General features: G+C 58.1%; 1 protein-coding gene and 1 long non-coding RNA gene across 2 annotated transcripts in view; one reads left to right on the top strand and one right to left on the bottom strand.

Moving 5' to 3' along the window:
- The window catches only part of CLCF1 (cardiotrophin like cytokine factor 1), a 9,528-nt gene extending 8,717 nt beyond the window's left edge, over positions 1-811 (bottom strand). The window contains exon 1 of the mRNA XM_019645131.1: positions 607-811. Coding sequence (XP_019500676.1) covers positions 607-787 — 181 coding nt within the window. The 5' untranslated portion in view covers positions 788-811. The remainder of the gene's footprint in view (positions 1-606) is intronic.
- Positions 812-4,110: 3,299 nt separating this feature from the next.
- LOC109384114 (uncharacterized) lies at positions 4,111-5,494 on the top strand. Its single transcript, XR_002124344.1, has 3 exons — positions 4,111-4,178; positions 4,952-5,078; positions 5,287-5,494. It is a non-coding gene; the product is annotated as an uncharacterized LOC109384114 (long non-coding RNA).
- The last annotated feature ends 6,437 nt before the right edge of the window (positions 5,495-11,931 follow it).

Genomic DNA, 11,931 nt, shown 5'->3' with positions numbered 1-11,931 from the left:
GCGCGGCCCGGCCCGGCCCAGCCAGGCTCCGCTCAGCCCTCCGCCGCCTCTCCCCTCTCCCCCGCCCTCCTTCCCGCCCTCCCCTCCCGCCGGGCCGGGGAGGGAGAGCCGCGCGGCCCGAGGTGTCGGCCTCCCCTCGCCTCCCGCCGGCCCGGCCCCGGGCTCGCCTCCGCCTGCCTCCCTCCCACCTCCTTCCTCCTCGCCCGACCCCCACCCTCCGCGTCCCGCGTCTCCCTCCCGCAGCCCCGCTCCCGCCTCGGACTCTCCGACTTTCGCGCGGGGCTCTGTCCGTCGGGATCTGCGGAGCCCCGCCTCGCCGGGGCTCCAGGTGGCCGCCCCCCCAGGTCCGCGGGTCGCTGGGGCGCCCTGCCGCGCCCCGGGCCACCGCCGGGCCCCATCCGCGCGGACTCCAGGAATGCCGCGTCCCCGCCGGGCCGCGCTCGAGGGCGCCCGGCTGTGCCTCTCCCGGCCTGAGCCCTGCTGGCGAGGGCAGCGCCCGGCTCCCCAGCCCGGCCCCGGCAGGGGCTCCCGGGGGAAGGACGGAACCGGATCTCGCGGCTCCCGGGCGGGGGGCGGGGGCCGGGGCCTCGGACGCCGGGCTCCTACCTGCTCGGAAGTCCATGGGGCTGGGGGCCGGGCCGGCCGGGCGCGGCTCCTCTCCCGGAGGCTGGCGGAGTGGGAGGGCGAGCCGCGGCTCCGGCGGAGCTTTAATAATCCCATCCGCCAGGCCCACTCGCAGGTTTTTTTCGCTCGGTTTCGGATTTTTTTTTTTTTCGGTGTGGGACATTCTGCAAACTTTTTTTTTTTTTTCTGACGTGTAAAGCTGTAACCACAAATTGTAGCGGCCCTCCCCGGGGTGGGGGGAGGAGGGGGGGAGGAGAGAAGGGAGGGCTTCTGGGGCTCCTCTCCCTCCTACAACACCGAGGGGGGGTGAGGTGAGGCGAGGCTGCGGCGGTACCACCCTGGGCCTCCTGGGGGAGGGGGGCAGGGAGGGCATCAGTCCGTCTGCAAACTCGGAGAGCTCTGGGAGGGAGCCGCCCGCTCCTTTTCCTCACCCTGGGTGTCGGCCTGGGGCGCTGCCCGCTGCCCGGCGCGGGTCCCGCTCTCACCCTACCTCTGCCTCCTCGTCTCTAACCTTCCCCCCCACAGTAAATGCAATGACACATCCTCCCAAATGCCAGCGAGCTGGCCTCCAAGCAAGTGATGGTGTTTTTCCTGCTGCCCTTTGTCTGGGCTGACCGCCCCTCTTGCCTATTGTCCCGCCGCCGCCGCCGCCTGTCCCATTTCCAAAAGCTGGGGCTAAGTGAGGCGTTGGGCCGGGGCAGGTGACTAACCGGCGCACAATGCCCCCTGCGGGGGAGGAAGAGGGCACCACAGGCCCTCTGCCCGGCTCGCAGGAAAGGACAGGGCGCTTGGCGGAGGGCTTTGCTCTCAACTTCACAAGGGTCTCCATTCTTCTTCCCAGGGGCTAGGAGACTGCACATGGGTGGGGGTTTTAATTCATTAATCGGCACGAGGCACCGGGACCAGTTTCCACACTAGGGCTTCACCCGTGACTCAGCGAGAATGCTCCCAGTGAAGGCGACCGACAGACCCCATTTGTGAAATGCTTCCCCATAAAGACGTTGGCTCCCTCCTGCCTTTGGGGTTGTTGGTTTTTTCCGGTGGTGGGGTAGGGGTGGTTTGGCTGTGGAGTGCTCTCTCGCCTTCCTTCCCTCAGGCCTGGGTTGGGACTTTGCTGGGCGGGATCCCGCCCCCCCCCCCCCCGCCCCGGGGGGACCCATAAGCCCAGACCCTCCAGGGTCTCCCTTCCTCTACAGAAGGCGGCCAGGGAGAGTGCAGAGGAAACCGCTCTCATCTGGGGTCGTGCAGAAAGCCCCACTTCGAGACTTTTCTTGGGGGACAGTCATTTGGTCTCCAAGGTTTGAGTGCTCTAGAACCAGACCAGCAGTGAAATCATTTGGTAATTAGTTGCTTTTGTTGTTGTTTCTTTGTTGTTTCAAAGAGGGAGAAGCTGTGGTGGGCCAGACCAGGAAGGTGATTCCTCCCTGAAACAGCATCAGAGCCTATGTTCCCCATGCCTACCCTGGTGACCCAGAGAAAGGTGGATGTCCTGCCAGCCCTGCCACAGCCCCTCCAGCCTGCAGGTCAGAGCAGGCGGCATGGTCGTAACCAGCCCTGGGTTCCCAGCGCAGCTCTCCCCTTTTCGGCACTTCTAGAACTGGGGTGGGGGGCGGGGGGGTGGGGAAGAAGTTTGTTTTCAATTACCTCACTGGAGTGGGACAGACTTTGTTGTTGAGCTTTTTTCCCTCTTCTTTCCTTTTTTCTTTTTTCCTAACCGAGAAAGAGACCTGGGAAAGGGGAGCTGGCCTGGGGTGGGGGGCAGGGGACTTTCTGGGGCACCAGCAGCAGCTCTGATGAAACCTACCTTGGAGGGGCCTTTTCAAAAAGTGCTCAGAGCCTCCTTCTTGCCCCCCACCCCCACCCCCCAGCCTGAATGCTGGAGTTTCAATGACATTCTTGGCTGGTGAGCCCAATGATCTTTGATGCCAAGCCAAGGTCAAGAAGGCAGATAGATGCCCAGTGGGTGACTGGCACTGAGACCAGCCAGGAGGTCCCCTAGCAGCCATTCTGTCAGAGGGAAGGAGAGGAGGGGAGGGCTCGAGTCCTCCCCTGGTTTGCAGCCTGCTCCTTGTGGAGAGTATCTGCACAGACAATGTGGTTTGGATTTGGCTGAGCCCCCTCAGCACCTTATAAAGCACCTTGCTGAGTCAGGGAGAAAGCAGCCCCACCGCGCTAGAGGAGGAAGGGGCCAGGAGAGAAAGGGGGAGAGGGGAGCTGAAGGAGGAGGGTGGGGGCTGAGGGAAGTGGAGGGGGAGAAGAGAAGGGACAGGGCAGGAAAGAGGAGACACAAAGAGGCAAATAAACGGGTGGGAGTGGGAAGGAGGCGGGAGCTCAAGGAGGAAGAGGAGCAGACTGCAGTGTGTGTGTGTGTGTGGGGGGGGGCTTACCATGTTGCCCCCTCCCTCCAGCAAGTGTTTGCCTCAGGAGTCTAGAAAGCTTTGGTTTGCAGGAAGCTGGGGCTGCAGCTCTGAAATGGGGACCCAGGCCAGGTGGGTACAGGGACAGTTGGCTTTACACACAGCCCCTGGGCTTGGTGCCGTGACCCCAAAAGCGGGGGAAGTCGTGTTCTGCCTCTGCCTCTTGTCTGGACTTGCATCTCCCCCCTCTCCCCTCACGGGGGTGGGGGGGGCAAGTCTCTCCCCTCCCCCTCTTCCCCACTGCCAAAGGGAAAATCAACTCCATCTCCAAGCTGCCAGTGCCCCTCTGCCATGTCTGGGCAAAGGCAGCAGGCTAGAAGCTGCCAATTGGATTGGGGTGGGGGCTGGAATAAAGACTGTGCCTTTATTCTGCCAAACCCCAAATGGGAGTGGGCTGTTGGGATTGGGGGGAGAAGGACGTAAGGAGATGCCGAGTAGGACGAGCCCCTCCGGGGTTCCTGTGGGGCAGCGGGGCACAGGTGGCTGCCCTCTGATTTCCAGCTGGGAACCTCACCTCAGGAAAGTGCTTGCTCCGCTGTGGCTCTTCCCACTCTCACAATCGGGGACTGCTGGTGGGGGCAGGGCAGAGGTTAGAGGAGACACCGCCCCCCTGAGTTCCAGATCCATCTGTCCCATGGTGTGTGTGCAGGCATTTCCTGAGCCCCTGCTGGGTGCTAGGCCCTGTAAAGGATGAGGGAAGAGGAAAACCCACCCCTGCCTTCAAGAATTTCACAGTCTTGTGACAAGGGACACTCGTTAAACTGTCTGAGATCAGAGGATGGTGAGGGAAGGAGAGCTCTGGGAGGAGGTGGAGCTTCAGGGTGGAAATGTGGCTGGATGGCCGGAGGGACAGCAGCAACCACCTGCGGAGGCACCACCGAGGCAGCCCTGGGCATAGCCCACGGGGCTCCCTCCTACGGGCAGAGGGCCAGGCTGGGAATCAGAACGGCAGGTTCCCAATTGACCAGCGTGGCCGTGGGACAAGCCCATCGCCTCTCTGTGGAGTGGAATATGACCAGCTCTGCCCTCCTCCCCTACAGGATGGCAGGAGTGCCAGTGAGCTGAAGAGGAGGACAATGCTTGGCTGCCTGCTGGCCTTCTAGACTCCAGGCTTTACCAGCCACGGTTGGGTGGCAGGTGAGGCCCCAAGGGGTGTGGCTGGGTAGGGGGCAGGGCTAGCACCAGGCGATGAGCGAACTGCCCTCCAAAGGGATGGGAGTGAGTCAGTGTTGGCTCTAGAACAGGCTAGGGTCCCACTTCTCCCTCCCACCTTCCCCCATAACTGGCATCCCCTCTCCAGATGCCCCAAAACACCATGTTCCAGGCAGCAGCAGAACTGGCATTGAAGGACCCCTGGCCCCTGCATGTCCTAGATTCCTGAACTAGAGAGGCCTCTGGTCTGGTCCCCTCCTAATGGGTGAGCAGGAGTATGGTGGTGAAGCCCACAGAGCTGAGTAGGGACATTCACTCATTCATTCAGTTGTTCTACAAACATTCCAGGAGCACCTACTCCATGCCAAGTGCCGCTGACACAGAGAGGAGCCCGAATGAGCTGTGGGGTGGCAGGGAGGAAGCTAACCTGTGTGCAGGCAGGAGAGGCAGGGACCTGCCGTGGCAACTCTGCCAGCCTGCTGCACTGCCTGGCATTTCTAGGTGACATGTTATGCCTTTGGGCCTCCAGTTTCAACATAGTGAACTCTCACCACGTATCAGTTCTGTGCTGAGGATCTAGGTGAACAATGTTATCTCATTCTTACTTTAACCGTATAAAATAGGAACTGTTATTTCCCCATTTTATAAGTGAGGAAGCTGAGGCTTGGTAAGATGAAGTCACTTGTATAAGGTAACACAAGCGGTAGAACCGGGACTGGAGCCTAGGACTGCCTGCCTTCGGTGCCATGCCCTTTTAGCTACACCGCGCTGGTGCACACCTGGGGCAGCGACACTGAGGAAGGGGACTCCTGAAAGGAGAAGAGGCTGGGTGCTGAGAGCTGTGCCAGACACCGCAGGACTTGCCCAGCGTCCCCTGGCTATGAGGTATCTAACCTGGGGCATGCCTGGTCTCCAGGACACTAAGACGTTCCTTGAGACAGAAAGAGGCCCTGTTTGCCTGGAGCAGAGACCTGGGCTCCCCCACTGACCACCCACCGCCTATTATATGAATTGACCGTGCTGGGCCGGCACCCCATATCGCCCTCTTGGGTCGGTGACAGGCGGCACCCCAAGAGTGCTCTAATCCCCTCAGCTGGAGTTGCAGATTCCAGGAGCTGAGAGTTTGAACCATGGATTGAGCGTCGCAGTGGGAGTCAGAGGACCACCTGCCTGTAGAACCAGGCCTGATGGACCCGTGCTTCCTGAGGGACAGACTGTATGGGCTGCACAGGTAGGGCCTAGGGAGCCTCAGCGAGCTCCCTGGGCTGTCAGGGCCAGAGGAGGAGGCCCCCTGGGCTCCGTCCCTGGGAGGAGTGCCTTTCTGCCACTACATGAGCACATCCAGTGTGAATGTACAGGCCCTGGGGCCAAGGGCAGGAGGGTAAGGGAAGGCACGGGGTGTGCACCTCCCCTTTCCCTCCACTGGGCAGGAGCCCAGAGGGCCCTGCCTCACCTTGAGTCGGCCATGATGTCAGCGGAAACCCCGGGGCCTCCCTGCCTCAGCAAGGGCCCTACCCTACCCTGCGTCCCCCACCCACACCTGGACCAGTGCAGGCCTCCCTGAGGACACCGCACCCACCTGCCTCCCCATGAAGCCGAGAGGAACCAGGCCCTGCTAGCGGCCACTCCCTGCCCTAGCCGGGCTTTAGCTGCCCCGTCTGCAAGGGCGGCTGGGTGGTGGGGATGTGAGGAGGGCAGGGGCAGAGGGATACACCCCCCACCACCCCCACCACCCCCTGCCTGTGCTCAACTTCTCCCTTGCCCGCCAGGAGCTCCCCCCGCGTTCTCCCAGGATGTTCCATTGCCTTGGCCAACCCATGCCTCGGGCTCTGTGACTCCGTCTCCCCTGGCAGAGGAGTGGGGTTACCTCTCCCTGGGCTGGAAGATCCTTATCCTGTCCTGCTGAGTCACTGCCGGCTCCTCCCGCCCCGTCCCCTCCCTCCACACCGGCAGCCTTCCTCCAGACTGTCTGGGCTTCTCGGGGCCCAGGGGGTCAGAGGACAGACAGCACCTCCCTGGGGCCATCCCCGGTGCGACGTGATGGGAGTCCCACCCGAGTGTCTGCACTGTTGGGAAAGCGACACCAGTGAGGGTGACCGCTCCACCTTGACTAGGTGTGTGACTTTGGACAAGCCGCTCGTCCCCTCTGCACCTCAGTTTTCTCTTGCATAAAACAGGGGTGATGCTAATGGTACTTTCCGCAGAGTAAGGGACGATTGAGTTCATACAAGTCAAGTCTCTGGCACATACCACTCGATGATGTTAAACAGTACTGTCATCTGCCCCTCATGCCCTATCCTCCTGCCTCTGCTAGTGATGCCGCCTGCCACTTTCAAGCCCCCATGACTACGTGTCTGCGCCTTCTCTGGTCTTTGGACCCTGCCTTCCTGGAGCCTGTTCCCATCACCCCACTCTGATTCCCCATACAGGGCACAGACACTGGACTCTAGAGAGTTCTAGAATTGGGCCGTTGCTCAACTCTCCTCCGATGAGTGATTCTTGAGCATTCAACTTGGCATCCCAGACAGCCTCCCGGGGCGTTCAGTGTGTTGAAGGAGGACTGGAACCGGAAGGGAGACACTCAGGGCACAGTGAGCTCGGGAGGGGTGAGAGGAACCAGCCGGTCCTGGCTGTGCCCGGTGCCAGCCCCTTTCTGGGCTTGCAGGCGTCTGTCTGCCAGACGTGGGTGGTTTAGGTCTCTGAGGAGCTCACGCCTCCGGGCCCCAAAGGCACCTTTCTGAGGTCACCTTGTGGTCCTCAACAGAGTGCCCTGAGCACACGTCGATTTCAGCCACTGACTGCTACAAAATGTGTTAAATGAAATGGACTCAAGAACTCAAGGTGTACCAAGGCCTGTGGTATGGAGAAAGGAGAGGTCAGCAGAAGGAAATGTCAGGGGGAAATTCTGAGAGGGGCTGGGGAGAATTTGAGTGGCAAGAAGGCGAAAGCCACACCTGGCCTGGAACTGGCACTGGGGCTGGGGAGGAGCTGGCACACAGAACTTTGGGGTCCAGTTGTCCCCCGAAGCTTTCGGAAGCACCTCCTGTATGTGCCCCATGGAACAGTGTGGACCTGTAGAGATCCACGCCTGCCAGCCAGGGGCTCAGCAGTCTCCTGGGACAGAGGGCAAGATGGCTCCAAAGCCACCCTGCTGTTAATTAGTGACCTTCTCCCTGCCATGCCCCATTTCCTGAAGTCTGTGTCCCCTGCCCCCTCCCTCCCCACCACTGTAGTAAGCCCATCGCAGACCCTCCCTCCCCAGGAGTCGAGAACAGTGTGGGCACCGAGCTGGGACCCAGGGGCGCTGGTTTGCCCTCCCGAGGCCAAGTCGCCGGGCTCTAGTCTGGGAGCTGGGACTGGACACGGTGTCTGTCTCCCTCTGCTGGTCCCTTAGGGGACAGCTCGGCCAGGACGCTTTACCAGAGTTGGTGGTGCTCATGTCTCCCCAAACAACGAATGGCAAGTGTTAGGGCCTGGGGGGATTGAGGAAGTGACCCGACCCGTGGACTCAGGCTCCAGCCTGCAGGAACACTGACGCTGCCTCCTGGGGTCCCTGTGGCCTGCAGCCTGCCTCCAACCGGGGTCACGTGGGGTGCTCTTAGGGAGGCCAGGTTGCTGCCCTGGGGTCTTCCCCGCAGGCCGGCAGGCCCCAAACAGCTCCCTTCCCCTTCTAACCCATGAACGGAGCTGTCATCCATGGATTTATCTAAACCTTTTGTGAAGCTATTTATATTCCCAGCTGAGACCACATCTTGGGGTAATGAGTTCCATCGGTGTCCTCCCCTGCTGGGTGAAGCACGCTGCCTTTGATTTGTCCTAAACTTACCTCACTTGTGCTCCAAGGGGGCCCTGTAACTCCAGCGTGCCGAGTTTTTGGTGAACAAGACTGCGCTTCCCCCTTCCCATCCCCGCTGTGGGTTTAAAAAATTCCATCCCATCTCCCCTCCACCTCCCACCCTGCAGACTGGAGAGACCTGGTCTTGTCTGTGTACCGTGCCTGGTAGTGTGGGTAGTCACTGCCTCATGCCAGCCTCCAGCAGCTTGTGAGGACAGAAGGACTCATGTTTTCCTAACGAGGCAGAGGGCACCGAGGGTCCAGAATCGAAGGGCAGGCTCGGGGCAGCAGCTAACTCCTGAGTACTTTCCAATCCCTGGCCTCCTGGACCTTTTCTCTGTTTCTCCGGGGGGTGGGGGTGGGGGGTTACTTTCCTCCCTGCTTCCTAGCGTGGATTCACCCTGGGTTCCTCCACAATGATGATCTTTTTTTGAAATTTTATTGGGGAACAGTGTTTTTCCAGAACCCATCAGCTCCAAGTCAAGTACCGTATTGCCCCATGTGTAAGACGCACCCTTTTCCAAAAACTTTGGGGTCTAAAAACTGGGTGCATCTTATACAGTGGTTGTAGATTTTTTTAACTTGCATTTCCCACAAGTGATGAGGAGTTGTATGAATTTTATGATGACTAAACCTTGAGTTCAATAACTTTATGTAATACATTTTTTTTTCAAATTTTGGGCCCCCAAATTAAGGAGCGTCTTATACATGGGGAAATACGGTAGTTGTTTCAATCTAGTTGTGGAGGGCGCAACTCAGTGGCCCATGTAGGGCTCGAACCAGCAACCTTGGTGTTATGAGCCTGCGCTCTAACCATCTGAGCTAACCCGCCACCGCAATGATGATTTCTTTTGTTCTTGGTTCTGACCCGAGAATGCTGTGAGGGCACACTCGAGATGGCGGTGGCAGGACACCAATAATTATCCTAGCAACACGACAGTGTGTACTAAGAGCTTCGTAAGCATTGACTAATCCCCCCTAACAGCCCTTTCAGGTAGGGACCATTATTTTTTCAGGGAGGGACTCCAATTGACAGGTGAGGAAACAGGCTCAGAGAATAGAAGCAATATATGCATTTGCACACAACCCGAAAGGGATAGACCCAGGATTCAGACCTTGGCGGGCTGGTGCCTAGAACCCCATCGTCCACCTCAACAGACAACCTGGGTTCAAGTCCTATAAGCTCTCTGAATCCTGTGTCATTCAACATGCCATGTGCCATGCTTGCTCTGGTTGCTGGGAGCAATGCCGGGGAACAAGAAAGTCCTGGGCCGGGCTTGCCTACGGGCGCTGCCGGCACCCGGTGTACCACCAAGCTACTGCCCTGCCAGCTCAGCCCCCAGCAGCTCAGAGAGGCCTTGCCCTCTTGGTTACCCCAGAGTAACCACACAGATACTGTCTATGTGCACGGCGCAGCCGACTTCCATCAGAGCCTTGGCACAGGCCGTCCCCTCTAGTGTGTGTCTCTGGCGGAGTGGAAGCCCAGGAGAGCCGGGGTTTGTGTCCTGTACTCTCTCCTGAATTTAGAAAAGCATGTCTAATATGTGCTCAGTGAATAGATTACTAAGCTCTGGGGATTCCTGCGACTGCAAACCTAACCAGTTGGGTGAGATGTAAAGAAATTTCCAGACAGATAATTATTTTCAAAATTTGAAATGGTTGCCACCTTCCTCTGTTCCATATGTGCCCCCCTCGACAAACATACACACACATTCCCACATACTTATGTACTTGTAGGAGGCCACCTCTAATGTGGGGTATGGTAAAGACTGTAAGAATCTGGGGTTTGAAAGGATCCTGAGACTCTCATCAAACCCCCTAATTTTATCAAGGAAATGGAGCCCAGAGAAGGGCCTTGCCTTGCTTGAGACTCTCTGTGAGGACTGGAGCTCCCCCCAGGCCTCCTGACTTCTGCACAGACCCAAAATCGTCTTTGCATCCCTATACCCACCCGCTGCCCAACACAAAGGTTTCCTGATGGTTTCGAGGCCCTTGTGCCCACGTGTGTCCTCCATTCTGGGCCTGAGAGGAGTTACTGGCTGTACCAGCTGCAAGCCTGGAGGGGCTGCTTGGCCTTCGACTGGAGAACTCCTTTCCAGCCACACAGCCTGGGGGAGGCAGTAGGGCCAATTACAGCTGCTCTTTCGAGTTATGGCCAGATGAGCAGCACAGGGAAGCCAGAGGGACCTCAGTGAGCATCTCATGCCACCAACAGCTGCAGAGACAGGGAGGAACTTGCAAAAAAAGTCACATAGCGAGTCCATGTTGAAGCACAGACTAGAAATCCAGGCCTCCCAGCTCCCAGCTCTAGGCTCCTTTCTAGCATCTGAGCCCTTCAGAAGGGCCAGACCAGGGGTCGGCAAACTGCGGCTCAGCTCACGAGCCACATGTAGCTCTTCAGGTGTGTTCTGTCTCAAAAGTTTGCCAACCCCTGGAAGAGCCAATCCTGTCCCTCACAACAATTTAAAAATTATTCAAGAGCCATAAATATATTTTTACAAATAAGGAAAATTTAAAGTAGTATTATAAATGAAACTATGATAGTTTTATTTTCATGTTCAATTTTACTTCAGAGCCACATGTACATACCCAAAGAGCCACAGTTTGCCGACCCCTGGTGGCTCTTCCGTCTTAAAACTTTGCCGGCCCCTGAGCTAGGTGATTCTTTTTGTGTGAGTGTGTGTGTGTGTGTGTGTGTGTGTGTGTGTGTGTGTGTGTGTCTATCTGAAGGAAGACTCATTAACAGTCCTAAAGAATTTGTCTCCCTCTCCCCAGGGCCTTGCTCCAGAGACCTCAAGGCCACAGGACCCTACAGCCCCACAGGGATCAGGGGCAGACAGGACTGTGTGGTTATGCACAGCTTCCCCTCCTGGCCTTCTGGGGAGCTCTGGCGTCTGTCTCCTGTTCCCGTTGGACTGCTCAGGTAATGGCATGGGGCAGAGCTGGAGAAGCTGACTTAACACTGACGTGAGAGAGGGAGAGGCCCAGCCAGGAGGGAGGTAAGGAAGAGAAGAGTGTGCTAGGTTCTTTTGTTCCTCCGACAGAAAGTGGGGGGCAGCTCTTGTCCAGGGAAGGGTGGAGCTGTGGGTACACGGTTGGAAGTTAGATTTGTTCCTTTCGCCACAGCACATGCTAAGTGACTCAGAGGCAGCTCAGCATCACACATTGATCCACTGAATGCGTATTTATTGATCATCTGCTGAGGGCCAGGCCCTGTGTGAGGCACAGGAATACAGCAACAAACAAAACAGACATGGTCCCTGAGCTGACTGACATACTAGTGGGGAAGATGGCCGTTAAATAAATGCACACACGTGTGGAGTGTTGTTGAGTTGTGCCAAGTGCTGTGGATAACCCCGAGTCAGGGCTTAGCTAGAGAGTAGGTGGGGACAGGGGGCAGAGAAGGCCAACTGAGGATGGGTAACTGAAGCTGAGCCCTAGGAAGAGAAGGAGCCATCTTGTGAGACGGGGGAAGGGCAGTCCAAGGGGTGGGCACAGCCCGTGCAGAGATCCCAAGGTGGAAAAGGGCGTGCTGGGTTCAGAAAACTGACGGGCCAGCGAGCTGTGGGGACAGGTGAAGATGGCCGGGGCCAGCTCCTGCAGGTTCAGGGTAAGCAGCTGGGATTTTACTGCAGGTGTGGTAGTTGACAACCACTGGAGGGTCTAAACAAAGGAGAGGCGTGACATGATCGACACTTTAGGAAGGTCACTTTGGTGCTGTATGGAGCGTGGACTGGAGGAGGCAGGGTAGGGGCAGGGGGCCACTCTGAGAGTGCCTACCGTCATCCAGGTGAGAGATGACAGTGGCCTGAGCCAGGATGGCCCTGGAGATGGAAGAGGAGGGCAAAGTTGTCATCTGTTTGGGAGGTAGAGCAGTGAGGACTTGCTGAAGAAGAACTGTAT

This window comes from Hipposideros armiger, unplaced genomic scaffold, assembly GCF_001890085.2.
Source record: "Hipposideros armiger isolate ML-2016 unplaced genomic scaffold, ASM189008v1 scaffold_93, whole genome shotgun sequence".
NCBI classification, from domain to species: Eukaryota; Metazoa; Chordata; class Mammalia; order Chiroptera; family Hipposideridae; genus Hipposideros; species Hipposideros armiger.
This window is presented reverse-complemented; position numbering and strand designations above follow the sequence as displayed.